The 17,224-nt window shown below is 41.3% G+C and overlaps 1 protein-coding gene across 1 annotated transcript in view; it reads right to left on the bottom strand.

The window, feature by feature from the left end:
* Positions 1–16,361, bottom strand: part of snta1 (syntrophin, alpha 1) — a 53,404-nt gene extending 37,043 nt beyond the window's left edge. Inside the window, exons 1-2 of the mRNA XM_080001497.1 lie at positions 15,968–16,361; positions 4,173–4,358 (exon numbers count right to left, since the gene is read on the bottom strand). Coding sequence (XP_079857623.1) covers positions 4,173–4,358; positions 15,968–16,262 — 481 coding nt within the window. The 5' untranslated portion in view covers positions 16,263–16,361. The remainder of the gene's footprint in view (positions 1–4,172; positions 4,359–15,967) is intronic.
* Between the last annotated feature and the right edge of the window lie 863 nt (positions 16,362–17,224).

Below are 17,224 nucleotides of genomic sequence, written 5' to 3' on the forward strand. Positions count from 1 at the left end.
CACAAAAACTTGTGACCACATCAAGTCGAATCTAATGACATGTGCGACTGAGTGATGCGTTCAAGATCCAACGAGCCATCCAGGGAGTCGAAAAATAGAAGTCGTGCAATGGTAATTACCCACGGAAATGCCACAACATTTTTTGGATTTCATGGAAACGTAACTTATTGAAAATATAATCCAATGAAAAAAGTCACCACTAAAACTCCTATCGTAAACCTACCTAAATATGTCAGCATTGATGTATAAGAGACACAACATCACCTACTGAGACTGCACATGTACTTACATATAACAAGGTAAGTTATAACAATGACAAGATTTGTTTTTAAGTAAAGTAAAAAATAAACCGTTTTTTTAATAAACATCATGTATAAACAGTTTCCTACAGCTATAAACGTTTTAAAAATAAAAAGACAGAAAGTGTTAAGTATTGAGTATTGAAGTTGTTCCATAATCATTTGAATGAAAAATGTATGTCCCTCAAATGTTTCTTACAATATAGACGAGTAATCTATTAAACTGAATTTTCCAATTGTACATTATTTACAGAAAAAATACCATAAAGTAGTAATTACAACTAACATGTATTTATTATATTTATTATATCCATAAAATAAAATGTATTAATCATTATCGTTATGAAAAGTAATTACAGGTTTGTTTTTGTTCCAGATGCCGAAAAATAGATGAAAATCTAAGAAAAAACTACTTTGTTAGAGAAAATGGACCAGAAAATGGTCAAAAAAGGAAAGTGAAGGTGAATCATTTCTTCATTAACCTTTCTTAAGATGGCTTAGTTTGTGCAATACATCCATTAAAAACGTCACGCTGTCGTCATCAACATTCACTTCCCAAACTTTGTTATTTTATTTTACTTAATTAGCTATATATCAACAACACAATATTTATAAACACTGCTTACCCTGACCATTTTAATCATATACAGTTGTTATGTGTTGTGTGATCTTTATAAGTACTGTGAGGTTTGTTTGATTATTTTGCTCCGCTGTTTTGAACAACTGTTTAATGAAACCATCATCTGACTTGTTTGTCATTTCTTGTCCACATTTCCAAATGACTCCACTTTACAAGTTACAAACAAAATAAGGACAGTTAGCTCAGCTATTCAGAACCTGTTATTTAGAAGATTCAAGTTGAAGAGGTTTATTTGTCATAGAACTGACCTCTCTCATATGACACAAATGATGTCACATTAGAACGTATAAGTAATAGTTGACATCTGGTTGGAACGGAAATGCTTCATACGTAATGTCATTACCGTTTGATTCATGGAATTACATGAGCGTAACTACATGATGTAAGTTCAGTCAATTGTGACACATTTCACAAAAATCCAAACACTGTAACACGTATCTACAACAAATAAACTGGACCCTGTGTATTGCTGCCTGCAGCTTTATATATTATCATCATCATTATTGCACATCGTTTTGTCAGTTGTGTGGGAAAATATAAAACATTTATCCTAAACCGTGCTGACAAAAAGTGCAACTAAAAAACAACAAAAAAAAATGTATTGGCAAGCATGGATGAAAAAAAAAGAATAATACAAAATGTATAACAAACAAATAAACTAAGAAAAAAAGACAAAAAAGATTACGATTTTGCTACTGATCCCCTGCAATTCATTCACATACCCCTAGGGGGCCGCGGGACCTGAGGAAAATTTATAATTATCAGCACGGTCAACTACAAAGGTCTAGAAGCCAAATATTAATTTTTGCTGGACAGGTACTCTTGCTGTCCCCATTTGAATCGTTAGAATCTAATGGTTTTAGCGACTGGCTGAAATAATTGTGATCAAGCGGTTGTGTAATAATTGTGCCACTCTAGTCCTTTCCCTAAGGTCACGATGGGCCTTTTTTGAGTCACATGAGTAGTTACAGAGTCCCCTCTCGCAATCCAATTTGTACTTTAAAAACACTATTAGTTCCCATTTCCCCTTTGTGTGCTACGTGTTTCCAAACATACAAGGTTTTCATCTGAGCAGCCAGACAGAGGAGTCTGCAGGATCCATTTTCAGTGAACATGTCTGCACGTCTGGGCCTCCACTCGGCGGGAGGGACTTTTGTGTTTTCTTGCACAGAGCAGACAATGATAGAACAAAAAAAGATATAGAAAAAAATAAGTGTCACGTTTTTAAAAACCCTGATAAAAAACATGTTTTTTTAATGAGTTTGAACACAAAGTAAGACAGCCTCCAATCTCTGTGTTCTCGGACCGTCACAACTCAGTACTTCTCCACCGCCTTGTTTAACAATTCCAAAAAAAAAAAAAGGGATGGAAGGAAGGAAAGATTTGGGGGAGTTGTGAAACGCCTGTGATGCAATAAGTTTGCAAGAGGATTTTTGTCTTTTCTTGATTGCTTTCAAATCCATGCACACAAGTATCCCATGTCACCACGGTGTTCCACTCCTGCTGGGCAATAATGTCACGACGAGTAATGCTAATGCGGATAGACGGACAGGAAGAAAGGAAGAAAGAAAGAAAGAAAGAAAGAAAGAAAGACAGAAAGACCAGGGGTACACATAAGGAGAACAGATGATAGATAGTTGCATCTGTTTTGTCATCCCTTCATGTAACAAACAGGAGAGGAAACAAGAAGGAGAACAGGAAGCTGAATAAGGCGGAGGACAAGAAGGTGGACAAGAGGGAGGACAAGAAGGGGAACATGGCCGAGTCACCTGCCTTCCATCTCCTCCATTCCTTCAACGTGACTCCAAGTTAAATTGTGAGTGGGGAAGGGGAGGGGGCTGGGTGATGCGGTGAAGGGCCGTCATCATCTCGCCGCGAGGCTCACAGGGCCGCGCGCCACAACAATAATTTGCTTTGCTTTCTCTCCCTTTCCCTTTCTTTTAATTCGGGACGGTTTCCACCACCGCTCCCACCGCCTGTTTGAAAGCAACTCATTATTTGGATGATCCAAGGAAGTCTGATCAAAGGTACGATTCCAGAGACCGTCACATTTGGCCCTTAAGGAAAAACATGAAAAAATAAATAAAAAATAAATCAACGCAGAGAAAAATACAAAAGAAATAAAAAAATAAACCACAGGATGTCAGAAGTAGAACTGGTACACGGATAAATGTGCTTTGGTTTCCTTTGTGAGTTCAACATTAATATATGCTGTAAATGTGAATGTGTTTTCATGGGATGGAACTGTTACACGCCAGGGATTGAATCGGCAACCTCCCGACCAGCCTGCTCTACTTTTTATTATCTGTTTCAAGAAAACAAATCGGAATATCCAGCTGCTGTCACTCTGCGGAGCATTTCACCCAATTCCATAGAAAACAGAGTAAATCACTGAAACCAAGACCTAATGTCACATATGCACACATTAAAACATGGATTTACATTTATGTCTATCTATCTATCTGTCTATCTATCTATCTATCTGTCTATCTATCTGTGCATCCATCTATCTATCCATCTATCTATCTATCTATCTATCTGTCTATCTATCTGTCCATCTATCTATCCATCCATCCATCCTTCCATCCATCCATTGTCCATCTATCCATCCATCTACCAATGCATCTGCACATGTTTTCTTATTGTGAGTTGTTGATAGGGGTTTATTGTATGTACATTTTTTGACTTTTTTTTATAAAAAAATTGTCTTGTTTATTGTTTGTTGGTTTATTTGTATTGTTATATTTTAGGTTATTGTATATTGCCATTTTTATTTTATTCAACTGCTTTATTACTATTGCCTAGTGCAATATCCCTCCGAAGATCAATAATGTATCTATCTATCCATCTATCTATACATCGATCTAACCATCTACTGAATACAGTATATCCATCTATCTACAGTATCTATCTATCCATCTATCTATAATCGATCTAACATCTACTGTATATATCTATCTATCTACAGTATTTATCTATCTATCTATCCATCTATCCATCCATCTTACCATCTATCTAACCATCTATCTATCCATCTATCTATCTATCCATCTATCCCTCTCCAGTTCTGTCTTTCTGTGTCATCAATCAATCAATAAAGGAAATCTGTTAAGGATATAACAACATTAACATATTATATTATATATTAACAATTAAAAAGCAAACATCCGAAAATGCATTTCATAAACGGACGTCTTGCACCTTTCACTCGACTCAAGGTTTGGTTTTCGTACCTTCCAGGATCACCTCCTTGCCGGTCTTCTTCAGCGCCTGCACGGCCTCGTCGTGCGTTGCCTCCCGCAGGTCGTAGCCATTGACGGACAGGATGGCGTCGCCCACGTAGAGCGCCTCCGTCTGGTCGGCGGCGAGGCCCTTGAAGATCTTGGAGATGAGGATGGGCATCTTGTTCTCCTTGCCCCCTGTGCAAAATGACGCAGAAATTAACATGATGGAGAGTGTGTCTTGAATATTCATTTTCACAGGGAAACCTCACACTTTACACATGGGATTGTTCTGCACAAGGATGTACACAATAATAATAATAATCATAATCATGATGATAATATTAATAATAATCATGGTAATAATAATAATCATGGTAATAATAATAATAATACATTTTAAATATAAATACGTTTCATTGAGTTAAAAAGATCTGAAATAGTATGAGAATCAAAAAAATCTAGATAAACACAAGAAAATGTAAACATTTTAAAACAACAATCAACAATAACAAGACTCTAATCTCTTTATTAGAGCCCTACATTCATAAGTTCTCAATCTTTTCTGAATGTTAATTTATTTTATTTTTATCATTATTATTTAGGTGCCAGGACCACAGATTGCATGTATTACAACAGGCTGATTTATATCAATTTGTGTATCACCTCGGCTACTTTTATTATAATGCATGTCTTTCGTTTAAATATTAGCCAGAGGATTAGTCAATCAGTACTATATACTCTATTGGATACTGAGCAGCAGCTCCATATTCAATCAACATTCTAAACGTCAGCTCCAGAGAATCTCATGGGGTGGACGTTTCATTCCACAAACTGACTCTGTCCATATCGACGATTCCCTGGTGAGCATCCCAAACGTGTGCCACTAATGAGCTGAGATCTTATGGATAAAAGGAATCAACTTGGTGCGAAAAAAGAAAAACATACGGATACCAAGAACTTCACTTGGAAATTCAAATCAAAGTTCTCATAAATAAATCACAGCAACAAATCGGTCAAAAGACTGCGTTGCTCCGTCGGCTCTCTCAACCTCAAATTAAAAATCTGATTCTGAAGTACGCAGCATCTTTCAAAGGGGAAGAAGCCTCACCAATTATCAATAAGGGAACAGTTACTGTATACCTGCAAGGGTACAACAGGAAATCAAACTCAATACTCAATCAATTGAATTGGTTTTATTATTTTTCAAAGAATTCATCTTACACACACAATAAAAAGGCATCAGTCACAACATTAAAACCACCCCAAATAACCACTAATATTGTGTAGCCCCGCCCCCCTGTGCCACCAAAAGAGCGCTGAACGGTCGAGGCGTCGACTCCACAAGACCTCTGAAGGTGTCCTGTGGTATCTGGCACCAAGACGTTAGCAGCAGATCCTTTAAGTCCTGGAAGTTGCGAGGTGGAGCCCCCGTGGATCGGGCTTATTGTTCCAGCACATCCCACAGATGCTCCATGGGATCGGACCCTAACCCCGGCCACATGATGTAGAAGAAAGCATGGGCACTCTTGACCAGTCTACGGCTACGCAGCAAGCTGTGCTGCACTGTGTGTTCTGACAACTTTCAATTCCAGCAGCATTAACCTTTTCAGCAGATTGTGATACAGTAGCTCTTCTGTGGGATCGGACCAGACAGGCTAGACTTCACTCCCCACGCGCATCAGTGAGCCCATGGGCGTCCATGACACTGTTGCCGGTTCACCGGTTATCCTTCCTTGGACCACTTTTGGGAGGTACTTACCACTGCATACCAGGAACACCCCACAAGACCTGCTGTTTAGGAGATGTTTATTTACTGACCCAGTCTTCTAGCCATCACAATTTGCCCCTTGTCAAAGTGGCTCAGATCCTTACATTTCCCTATTTTTCCTGCTTCCAACACATCAACTTCAAGAATTGACTGTTCACTTGCTGCCTAATACATCCCACTCCTTGACAGGTGCCATTGGAACCAGATGAGCAATGTTATTCACTTCACCTGTCAGTGGTTTAATGCTGTGGCTGATCAGTGTAAGCCCCCGCTCCTCTCCAGTGCTCCATAATAGACCATGTTCTTTTATGAGAATACCCGTGATCAAACTAAACCGTCCATGTAAGGATCTGGCGGATCTGCTCGAAGAAACAGTCGACGCGGCTTCATTACCAAGTCTCAGGATTCATCCTTCTGAAAGACGAGGATGGGAAAACCAGATTTCCACCAACATCTACACGTACTTCATTCCTCAAATCTAAGTGTGTGGGGGAAAAAAAACATGTCTACCACCTAGACATCTAAAAGAGCATATGGGGACAGGAGCAGTCAGCAGTTATTACAGTCATAGTTACTTAACTCCTGCAGTCTCACATCTTGTTTTTTCCCTCTCTTTCTCACCATTTCCCCTCCTTCCTCTCGCTCTGTCCTTTTCTTTCTTTCACCGGTCTAATGAAGGTCAGCTCACGTGGTGATGGATCTGCCCCCTGCTGTGGGTCTCCACTCTTCATGAGAAATATTGTCAATAACGTCAACCCCCAGTTGGACTCTGGCCTTTGAGCCACTGAGGAGCGGCCCGAAAGAGGATTACAGTAAATCAAATTAATTTGGAATACATTTGTCAGAGGTTGTCTCCTCATGGGCAATTCTTCAGGATTGAATTCATGTATTCTCATTCGGAGACCAAAGTCAGGTGCCCTTAACAGAAGAAAAAAAAGAAGAGTAAAAAAAAGAAAGTGCCCATGTTGAACTGGAACGTTGCACCGAGGCATCTCAATCATTACGGCCCTCGAGTTTAATCTTTGTGCAGCCATATTGGACCTCCGAGGGTTAGTCCTGGTTGGGGCAGAAGGTCTGCAAGCTTTGCTAAGCTACTGGAAAGTACTATGCCTCCAAACATTGTCGTCGAGTGAAGTTTATTTAAATAGCTCTTAATCACATTACAGTCTCAAAGGGCTTCACAAGCGTCACATTTCACATAGAAATCAACAGCATTCCCGAGAAGAGACTCCTAGAAAGGCCATTGGGGAAAAATGGAAGAGACCTTGAGGGGCCACAGAAGGATCCCCCTTCCAGGACGGTTGTCCTGGAAGACCAGGCTGCAGTGGATGCCGAGTGGGCAACTATGAGTAGCATAATATGACAAATCATAAAACTTGGTCAGGATCAGGACCAGCCCAGGGTGGTTGGATACACCAGCTAGTCAAGAGCTAACACGCCTGGGTCTCTTTCTAAAAATGAGTTGAAACAGTTAGAAGTCCCAATAGCAGCGATGGACTGCTATTGTATGTGTATGGGCACATTCATTTCTTAGTCCGTACTCATACATACCTATATTAGAAACCGAGAAAGGTAGCGTATCTGACTCGACCCCTGTGAAATAAATTATACCTGAACCCGTAACCCGCCATCCATAGGCTTCTGTATTTTGAAATTTCAATTCAAACTATTCTAATTATCTTTATGACTTGTCTAACATAAGAATAAGCAGCTGCCTTTAAATGGTAATTTATCATCAGCGTAACATTTGTAGGCTATTATAGACTGCCCTCTCATCAATGTACTCAAAACTTTTCTTTCAAATTTATGTAAAGTTATCCAAACAGAATTTGCAGACTGATATTCAAAAGTTAAACTGCTTGATATCGTGACAGTGGGTTAAAGATGACCCTTGAAAATGAACTTTTTACTTTACGCCACCATGCATGTAAAAGTTCAAAAACCATAAAAAGCTCTAACTTCCTCCCATGATGTATTTTGTGTTTATTGTACAAATCCATCGCCCCAGCAGGCTGCTATTTGATATGACCCCCGCTGCATTAGTTTTATATGGCTGGTTGTTTGGTATTTGGAAAAAATGGAAATGTCAGAGGAGAAATATTGTATGATTCAGTGCTTCATCCATGGGTATAATTTGCAAAAGAAAAAAAAACAGTAATCAGGCACCTGAGCACTAAAAGAACATGAGATGGAAGCATTATGTCACAATAGCACTATAGGACAATTATTGAGGTATATTTTACATGAGCAATTTCATTCTAGGATAGGTTATGCTTCTGCTTTATTTCGATACCTTCTTCGTAACTTCACTTGGTCTTCCAACTACAGAATCAATTGAAAAAAAAAAAAAAAAAAGTTAATTTACTCTCACCAGTCTTAGTTTCATGCAACTTGTTGTTTGGTATTAGAAAAGAAAATGTGAGAGAAAAGGAAATGTCATTTCTCAGCTGTTTTTTTTTTTTTACAGATTATGAAAGTGCAGATTGTAAGCTTCCAAATGATGTGTCATACAACAATAGCTGGTTAACTCCACCCCAAACCACTCACCCACTGGACGACCTGTCATTATCAGTGGGCTAAAGTGTGCAAAGTGTGTAGAGTATAAAAAGTAATACGTGAAAATATAGGATACTCTCCCAAAGTATTATTTCTATATTCTCCGTTAATATTCATTTGAATCATTAATTCATAAAAAATACTGAAAAATAATTCAAGTTAATCCTTTCATTTTAAGTTTGAGTGATTTATTTTCATTCTAAGTTCCCGCTCACTATACTAGCATGACCCCTCTGTTATTATGTAACGTCGAAACATTCCCATTTCCTGCCTTTATTGTTTCATAACAATGATAGTTTTAAGAAAGTGGCACTTTTCACATCTTTCACTTTTGGAGATTACGGGGTCCTCCCAGCCATTTGCATTCTGGGAATTACGTGAGATGGCTACTGTATGATTCAGTGCTTCATCCATGAGAGTAAACTGCAGTGATGTTCATGTTGACTAGTTGTGTCCTTTTCTCCCCGATGGAGGCTGAGATGGAAAGGGGAAGGGAACGGAGACACAATCACACGTTTTCCGTGCCCAGACGATGGCTTTCACTCAATAACTTACAGTGCATTGGTCGCAGCCTTGTCTGCGTTTCTTAAGGCTTCTGTCTGTGAAAACGCCTTTTTGCTTCTGGTTTGAGGGTGTTTTCACGGATCCAAATATACACGATATCAACCGTCACTCTTAGCTACTGTGGTCCTGAAAGACCAGCCAACCAAACGCCAAAATGTGTTGTGTTTGTTCACACAACCCATTGCACTGAAATGTTCATTTGGTTTGTATGAGAATTGATCCATAGCACTATTATATTCCCACGCGCACGTTCTGAAACAAGTTTTTCGGAGGTTTTATTAAACTTTAAGTTCAAGCAACTTATCTTTTGACTCCAGGGAGAACAGAGGGCTTTTACTGGTTTCATTTGTAAAGGACGCAGACATGTATGGTATTAAAGTAATGGCAGCGGTCTAAAAATATATCCGGAGGATGTCTGAAAAAGATGTCTGGTGTTAACTCCTTGTTCTGATAGTATAAATGAGCTTTTTAAGATGAAAAATCAACATAATTGAACTGTTTGCCATTTAATATCACTCTGATTCTCACACTTACTATTATGCATTTCCCATTTGATTAAAAAAGGTTATTGTTAATTTTAATCTATTTTCATATTATATTAAATGTAAATAATATCTAAGCATTCACATTTCTACAGTGATGCACCTTCCATAAAAACTAGAATACATAAATACCATATAATATAACAACAACCATATCATTAATAATAAATAAAATAATAAACAATATACCCACCAGCTCAAGTAGCCAAGAAAAAAAATGTATTAGTGGATTGGAAGAAGGCATTTTGAGAATAGAAAGTGAGCAAAAACAAGTGTAAACGACAAAAAAGTAAGTAAATAAAAAAAGTTGTGAATTGAATTCTGGGACTTGCAGTGTATTCCAGCCGACGCAGACGGTGTCATGGAAATCGCACTTTAAAACCAGACGGCAAAAGATGGTGTCGAAATGATGAAGGGATGACACAGGAGTCAAAATGACGACATCTGGTCACTGAACGCAGTATTAGAAACCACATGGTGTACTTCAACTGACGTTTTCCGTTTGGCAACGGACTTATTCACCTTCTGCTTTAATGACAGACCACAATGCCTGAGCCCGGAACAGACAAGTGGAGGTGAGGACGGACCACCAATGGAGACAACAACTTCTCAACAATTCTTCCATTCATTTTTTCTCTCTTTCTTTTGCCAAATTGCTCTCCAGTATATTCCCAATAAAGTGCGCTTTATTCTGTGACATCAGATAAAAATAACCTTGCCACAACGTCACCACCACCCCCCAAAAAAAAAAATATATATATATATATATATATATATCACATCAATCTTTCCACTGTACTTCCTCCACACCACATCACTCATTCTTTCCATGCCTCCTCCACCCATCCTCCCTCTCCTCCTCCTCCTCACTTTGGATGTCAAACAGAGATGGTCAAAGTAAATGACTTGGATCAGGGCTGGTGGGGAGAGGGAACAGTGACGAGGGGATGACGGGCGGGCACTCTGCTCCGTGCCCATGGAGACATGATTTGGGAATTATGCTCCAACGGGGAGTCAGTTGTGACTTTCCCTTCTGCGCAGAATTGCAACTGGAATCAAACGGCCCAGAGGTGACAAGACATAATGTGACATAACTTTGAAATGAAGTATTGCAACTTTTCATTGTTACAGTCGCGTTTCAACATTGCTACATTTCGACTGTTCTTCAAATGTGTTGAATCTTTTATTCACGCATAGAATAGAATAGAAATTTGGAATCAGCCTTTTTTTTTTTACATATTTCCACCATAACTGTGTAAATGACAAGATGAGATAAGATAAGCCATGGGTTTCAAAATCTGGGTCGCGGCCCACAGACGGGCCGCAGGGGATTATAAGTGGGTACGTAACACTGCTGGATAATAAAAAATCTGGCAAAGGCAGTGGGAAGCCATTCCCACATTGGCCCCCTCTACGGAAAAGTTCCGCATGGAGTCTGTTCCCACATCGATGACATTTACATTTACATTTACATTGAGCGTTACGGATACATAACGTAATGCTCAAGTGCAAAACGCCTCTGGCGTGATATGAGACACCTCGAAGCCCTTGTGCCCGATGTTGCCGCACCACACCTCTCACCGTAAAGGAGCCGTTTTCGGTCTGAGTGGCATTTTTAAGAAGTAAAACCATAAAATGTACCGGTCTCCGTAGAGATTGGACCTATTTCATTTTCCCGTCTTTGCAGCCAAGCTCCGTGGTTCGGATCGGACTCGCTAATTTCGGAATGTTGTTTTTTTTTTTTTCCTTCCTGAAAAACAAATCATTTTTTAAATATTTTGTATGAAATAAATACTCGTAAAATGCACTATTTGTGCTTTATTTGGATTCAGCTCCACCCCTGCTTTACAGCAATGTTACTGCTTCCATTCACACACACTTCCATTCACAGTCGTACCGGCATTTTCCCGGAAAATTGATACTACCTCAAGAGTGGGGAAATGTACGGAGCGACTTTTATGGAACACTGACACTGACCCCATTCCCACACGACATCAATACGGAACATTGACGGGAGATTTACGGCTTTCAGTGCAGGTGGGAAAGGGGCTTTAGACTTTTCCAATTAGATTTCTATCCTAAGTAAACATTACTTTATATACCTTTAACATACTCTTTACCTTGTTTTAAACCTACCTTTAAATTCAAGCTACAGTTTAATGCAGAAATGTGAAGAATGTTTAAAATTCAATATTATTCAAATAAAAAAAATATTTTTACTAAAATGCATGAATCAGTTTAAAAGATGGATATACTGTATGAATTTATTTTCACCTGTGTACTCACTTTTGAGTATTTATACTTTTACCAAAGTATACAAGACATGGTGGCAGTAATTCTTCCACCACTGCTCTTGCCGCTCTGGCCAGACGGACGATTCCTTCCCTCCCTCCTCGCCTCCTTAAATTTAGACACACGATAGTGAAGGTCGTTGCTTCCATGTGTGTGTGATTTTTTTTTTAAGTGGGGGTGGGCTCCCTAAAATTAACCCCAGGGGAGCGCTGGAGCAGCAGCCACATAGCTTTCATCCTTGGCCAATGACAACTGCCCACTGTGGCTGCGGCGCTCAGCTGTTCACGTTGTGGTGTCAGCTCGCCCACCCTGACTCCTGCCCTATTCTCCCACTTCCTCACCCTCCCTCCCATTCCCCCCTTCTTTCTTTCTCTCTTTCTGGTTTGCTTTTGGTGCCTTTGCCTTCCTCTTTCCATCTCCCTCTTCATCTCTGTTCTATTCTTATCCATCCCTGTAGTATTGTATTTGTATATCCCCTATGTTTATATTTTTATTTGATTAATTCTTTTTTTTTTTCATTATTTATAAATTGCTGATTTTTTGTAGTGTGGCTTTTTTTTTTTCAGACTGCAAATTCTTTATATGAAACAGTGTATGTGAAAATCTACCTACATTACATTATGTCATTTTGCAGACACAACTTACCATAATTACATTTTGTAGTGGTATCAAAATAAACGGAAAAATGTCAAAATAAACTGATTCTGATTCTGGTCTTTAACCACCGGCATCACAACAACTTGATGGCGGCGGCGGCGGCGGGTGAGCCTTATAACATGCTGCCGTCAAGTCCCATTTCCACTAGATGGACGACACGTTGCTGTCATGAGGGAAACCGGCTGCTGTGCTGGTCTAGTGGTAGTAGCTCAAATGAACATGTCACCACCACCAGCTGCCGGCGTGATGATGGTAATGATGCCGTCGCCGCATCACCACAGCGTTCGGGTCCAAATACGTTCGTCACACCCGGCTCCTTCTGAGGCAGGAGGAGGAGGAGGAGGAGGAGGAGGAGGAGAGGAGGTGACAAGCTAAATATGAGAGGACCACACACACCTTTCGCATGACTAAAGCTAAGATATGGAGAGAGAGGTTTTTAATTTTATGTTATCTTCACTTATCTGTGTGTGTGTGTGTGTGCGTGCATGTGTGTTAATCATATTACCAGTGGCATCACTAGAGTTGGAAGTGGAAATAAATGCGCCGGTACTCCCCTTATGCACATGTTGGTGGTGGTGGTGGTGGTGGGGGGGGGGGCGGTATCGATCGGCTCTGCGGAGCTGAGAGAGTGACTGAGAAAGTCTCCCCGTTACACGGGGCTCACAGGAAAATAAATACATCCAAAATGAGAACACCGTTTTTTTTTATTTGTTTTGTTTGGAGAAACGGGGAACGGGGAAGCAGCAGCACGGAGATCACCCTCTCTCCGTTATGCAATTTGTATCATTATGCCTTGGAGGTGTGTTGAATTTGATACGGGTAAATGTTTTGTTGTTATCACTAACTACAGGGATATTTTCATGAAAAATAATATGTTTCTGCTACCTGAAACACCGCACAAAAATGTTATAGATAGAGAGTCATCTTGGTGTCTCCCCCTCTGATAGTGTCAGCCGGTGCGGTCGGCACCCCCTGCAATGCCAAGCACTCCCTGAGACTTCTTTACTCAGCAAATGAAAGGATTCTAATGCTAATTCCAAAATGATCAGAACTAAGCAGAGTTGTTAAACTGAGATGTTATAGTAAAGTAAAAAGAAGTCTGATTGCTCTAACCAGTTTGTCATGCGTTTCTTTATTCAAACACAACAAAGATACTATACAAGTAAATATATGAAATACTAGTGTTTTTTAATGTGTGATTAATCATAGCCTATTATTGTGATGAACTCGATTACATTTTTTAATCGATTGACAGCGATTATTATATTATCGTGGCAGTTCCGTCTGCCACACGCCGCCCAAGTGGCGTTTTCAGGGCCCCACACACGTTTATCGTAAAGAGTGGGCAAGGTGGAGTTAGCCCGGGAGCAGATGGACACATATCACGACAGGGGCTCCTCTCCTGTGTGTATGTGCGGGGATGGGGGTTTTACCTGTTGCACGTTGATTACTCTAAGGAGCAACAGGTATACAGCCACCCTGATCCTGGACCCCAATCACCTAAACCCAAGACAGGTGAGGCTACTCAAACCAGACAATCCCTATATATGGGGATATATTAATTGAAAATTTTAAATTACGTTTTTCTTATTTTAATTTTAGGTTATCTTCACTTATCTGTAAATATATTTGTATATAATATATATTATTTTTTATTTGAACAGCAATGCTTAAAATGTTCTCTTTTCATTTTAGGTAACCTTCATTCACTTTTTTCCTTTCCATTTGCTTTGGCAATGTGGATGTATGTTTCCCAAGCCAATAAATCCTTTTGAATTGAATTGAGAACCAGAGAGAGAGAGAGAGAAAGAGAGAGAGACATCACTTACACAGAACATGACCACATACACACGGAAACATCTCCTCCATTTTTTACTTTTTTTAACGTAATGCTGAAATATAGTGCAGTGTAAATCAGGTAAAAAAAAACAAAAACTGCTGTAAATGTGTGACATGCACCTATAGCTCCAAGCAATACCTTGTTGTTTTCTCAGCCTCCCAGACTCTGGCGTGAGATCATCTAGGAGATAACTACCTGTTGCTACAGGTAAAGAGGAAACCGGAGAGGTAAAAGGCTTTTATTAGCCCCCGAATGGCAGCACGGGCACGTCGAGCTGTGGCAGTGGGGTGGGGATACGAGAATCCCCAAAATGCCCTTTTCCTCCAGAGTCCTTCTAGGGCCGGCGCTGGAGCAGAACAGGGGGATTCTGGGGTTCTATTCGCTCAGCGTAGGAGTCAAGACGAGATGACGTTTTTTTAAAAGGTTCTCAGGAAAGTACGGCCCCTTTTCCCCCTCAAGTTAAACATGTTCCCTGAAGGCATGAAACGTTTAGCATTATATGCAACTGATGTCATATTGATGAATTGCAAACAATGATGGGGGGGGTTATTCATTTTCACAATTTGTTTGATACTGGGCTGCAATGAAATTAAATAGAAAAGTCAGCGATTCTCAACCTGTTCCTCCAATCTGAGAAGATTTGAATTGTTAGGGATGATTTATCCAAAAGCTTCCATACCCGCCCACAGCACAGTTACAGGGACATCAGCGAACACGAGGGTCTAAACGGCCGTAATTGTACATTTTCCGTTAAATGAATGAAATAACAGTCAAGGTAAACTCGCGACCATTTTGCGGGGCACCCCCTGGAACCTCTTAAAGGTCCCCTGGTGATCCCCGGGCCCCACATTGAGAACCACTGCACCAAGTTACACCACAGAGACATCCTTGAACCATACTAGAACGGTGCTCCTCTGCTTTAAGGCAGAGGCTGATGCGTCGCTTTTAGGACGTATATTTTCGTAGTCTGAAACAAAGAATAATGATAATTTAGCCGTTTTGCTGCGGCTATCTTCTGGGAGATATTTTACCGGTGGGGTACGCGTCAAGTCCCAGAATTCCATTCCAATCCGCAGCAAAATAATAATAATAATAATAATAATAATCCAAGATCCGGGTTCACCCTCATGTTGGATCAAAGGTCACTTTTCTCCAAAGTTTGCCATCTTCTTACGATGGCGTGTGGCGGCGGCGGTGTTTCTTCGTGAGGGCGCTGTTCTTTTGTTCATCCATAACCCGCAGTTTTACTGACCACACATGGTTGATCAGTTCTCGCCGCGAAAGGCGGACCCCGCCACCAACAATGGAACCGGCAGCGCAGAGGAGCACATGCAAGACCCATGACGCCACTTAAATGGCTGTTTCTGACAAACTCCAAGTTGAATAAAGTGTTAAAAATGCGATTTATTATAAACATTATTATTGGGTTGTTGTTTTTTTTTAAAGCAAACCAATCTCACGGATTACCACTTTAAACTTTAAACCGATTCTCGGAACGCTCCGCCGCGGAGTGCCAAGACCAAGCCCAGAAACTCTCAACCCGCTCGTCCAACTTGTTTTTAGGGAAAGGGAAGCCGCTCCTTACCCTTGATACTGATCCCGAGTCCCCCGACATCTTGCTTGGTGACCCGCACGGTCCTCTTGACGTTGGTGATCGTGTCCGGCACCGGGGACAGGCTGAGGTTCGGGGGGTCACCGTTGACGGCGCCGCCGGCGGCGGCAGCGGAGCCCGGGGTCCGCTTGGCCGACTCCTCGGGAACTTCCCCGGGGCTGAGCGTCAGGCTGTCCCCGGCGAGCGTAGCCAGCACCCGCACCCAGCGGTCCACGGAGAGCCGGAGCTCCAGCAGCCCCGTTTTCTGTGCCTTCATCGCGGCGGCCATGTTCAACACATTCCTGGAATAACTCTGGACAGTGCCGGACCTGTAAGGAGATAGGGGGCTCTCTCTCTCCCTCTCTCTCCCTCTCTCTCCCTCTCTCTCTCTCTCTCAGTCTCTCCCCGTCTCTCTCTCTCTCTTTCGCCCCCCCCCCTCTCTCTCTCTCCCCCCCCTCGCTCTTTCTTTCCTTTCTCTATCTTTCTCTTTTCTTTCTTTCTTTCTCTTTTCTTTCTTTCTTTCTCTTTCTCTCCCTCCTCCCTCTCTCTAACGCTGTCATTCTTTTTTGTTTGTTTGTTTTGTTTATCGTTTCCTTCATAATCAAGCTTCCGCTGTTGTGACGTGACTGCAAATAAAGGAACCTTAAATGTTAAGTCTCTCTCTCTCTCTCTCTCTCTCTTTTCTCTCTCTCCTTTCTCCCCCGCCTCTCTCTCTCCCTCTCTCTTCTTTCTCTCTCCCCCCCCCCACTCTCTGCTCTGCCCTACTCTCTCCTTTATCTCCCATTTCTCCCCGCCCCCCCCCCCTTATCTCTTTCCCTCTCTTTTCCTCTCTCTCTTTTCCCTCTATCTTTCTCCCACCTAGCTCTGCCTCTCTCTCTCTCTCTCTCTCTCTCTCTCTCTCTCTCTCTCTTCTTTCTCCCCTCTCTGTCGCTCCCTCTCTTTTCTCTCTCTCTTCTTTCCACCCCTTCTTTCTCTCTCTCTCTCTTTATCTTCTCTCTCTCTTGCATCTCTCTCTCTCATTCCCCCCTCTCTCTTTTCTCTCTTTCTCTCTCACGCCCCCCCCCCCCCCTTCTCGCTCTCCATTTTCCCCCCACTCATACCAGGACCCTCGGTCGGGATACTAATTAGGACAGCGGTTCTCAACGTGGGGTCCGGGGCCCCCCCCCTCAGGGTCCCCTTCGCAACAGTGTGACGGTTGTTGTTCGTAACACGTCGGCGCCATTAGAGAACGTACAGTTGCGGCTGCTGTGT

This window comes from Zeus faber (assembly GCF_960531495.2).
Source record: "Zeus faber genome assembly, chromosome: 5".
NCBI lineage: Eukaryota > Metazoa > Chordata > Actinopteri > Zeiformes > Zeidae > Zeus > Zeus faber.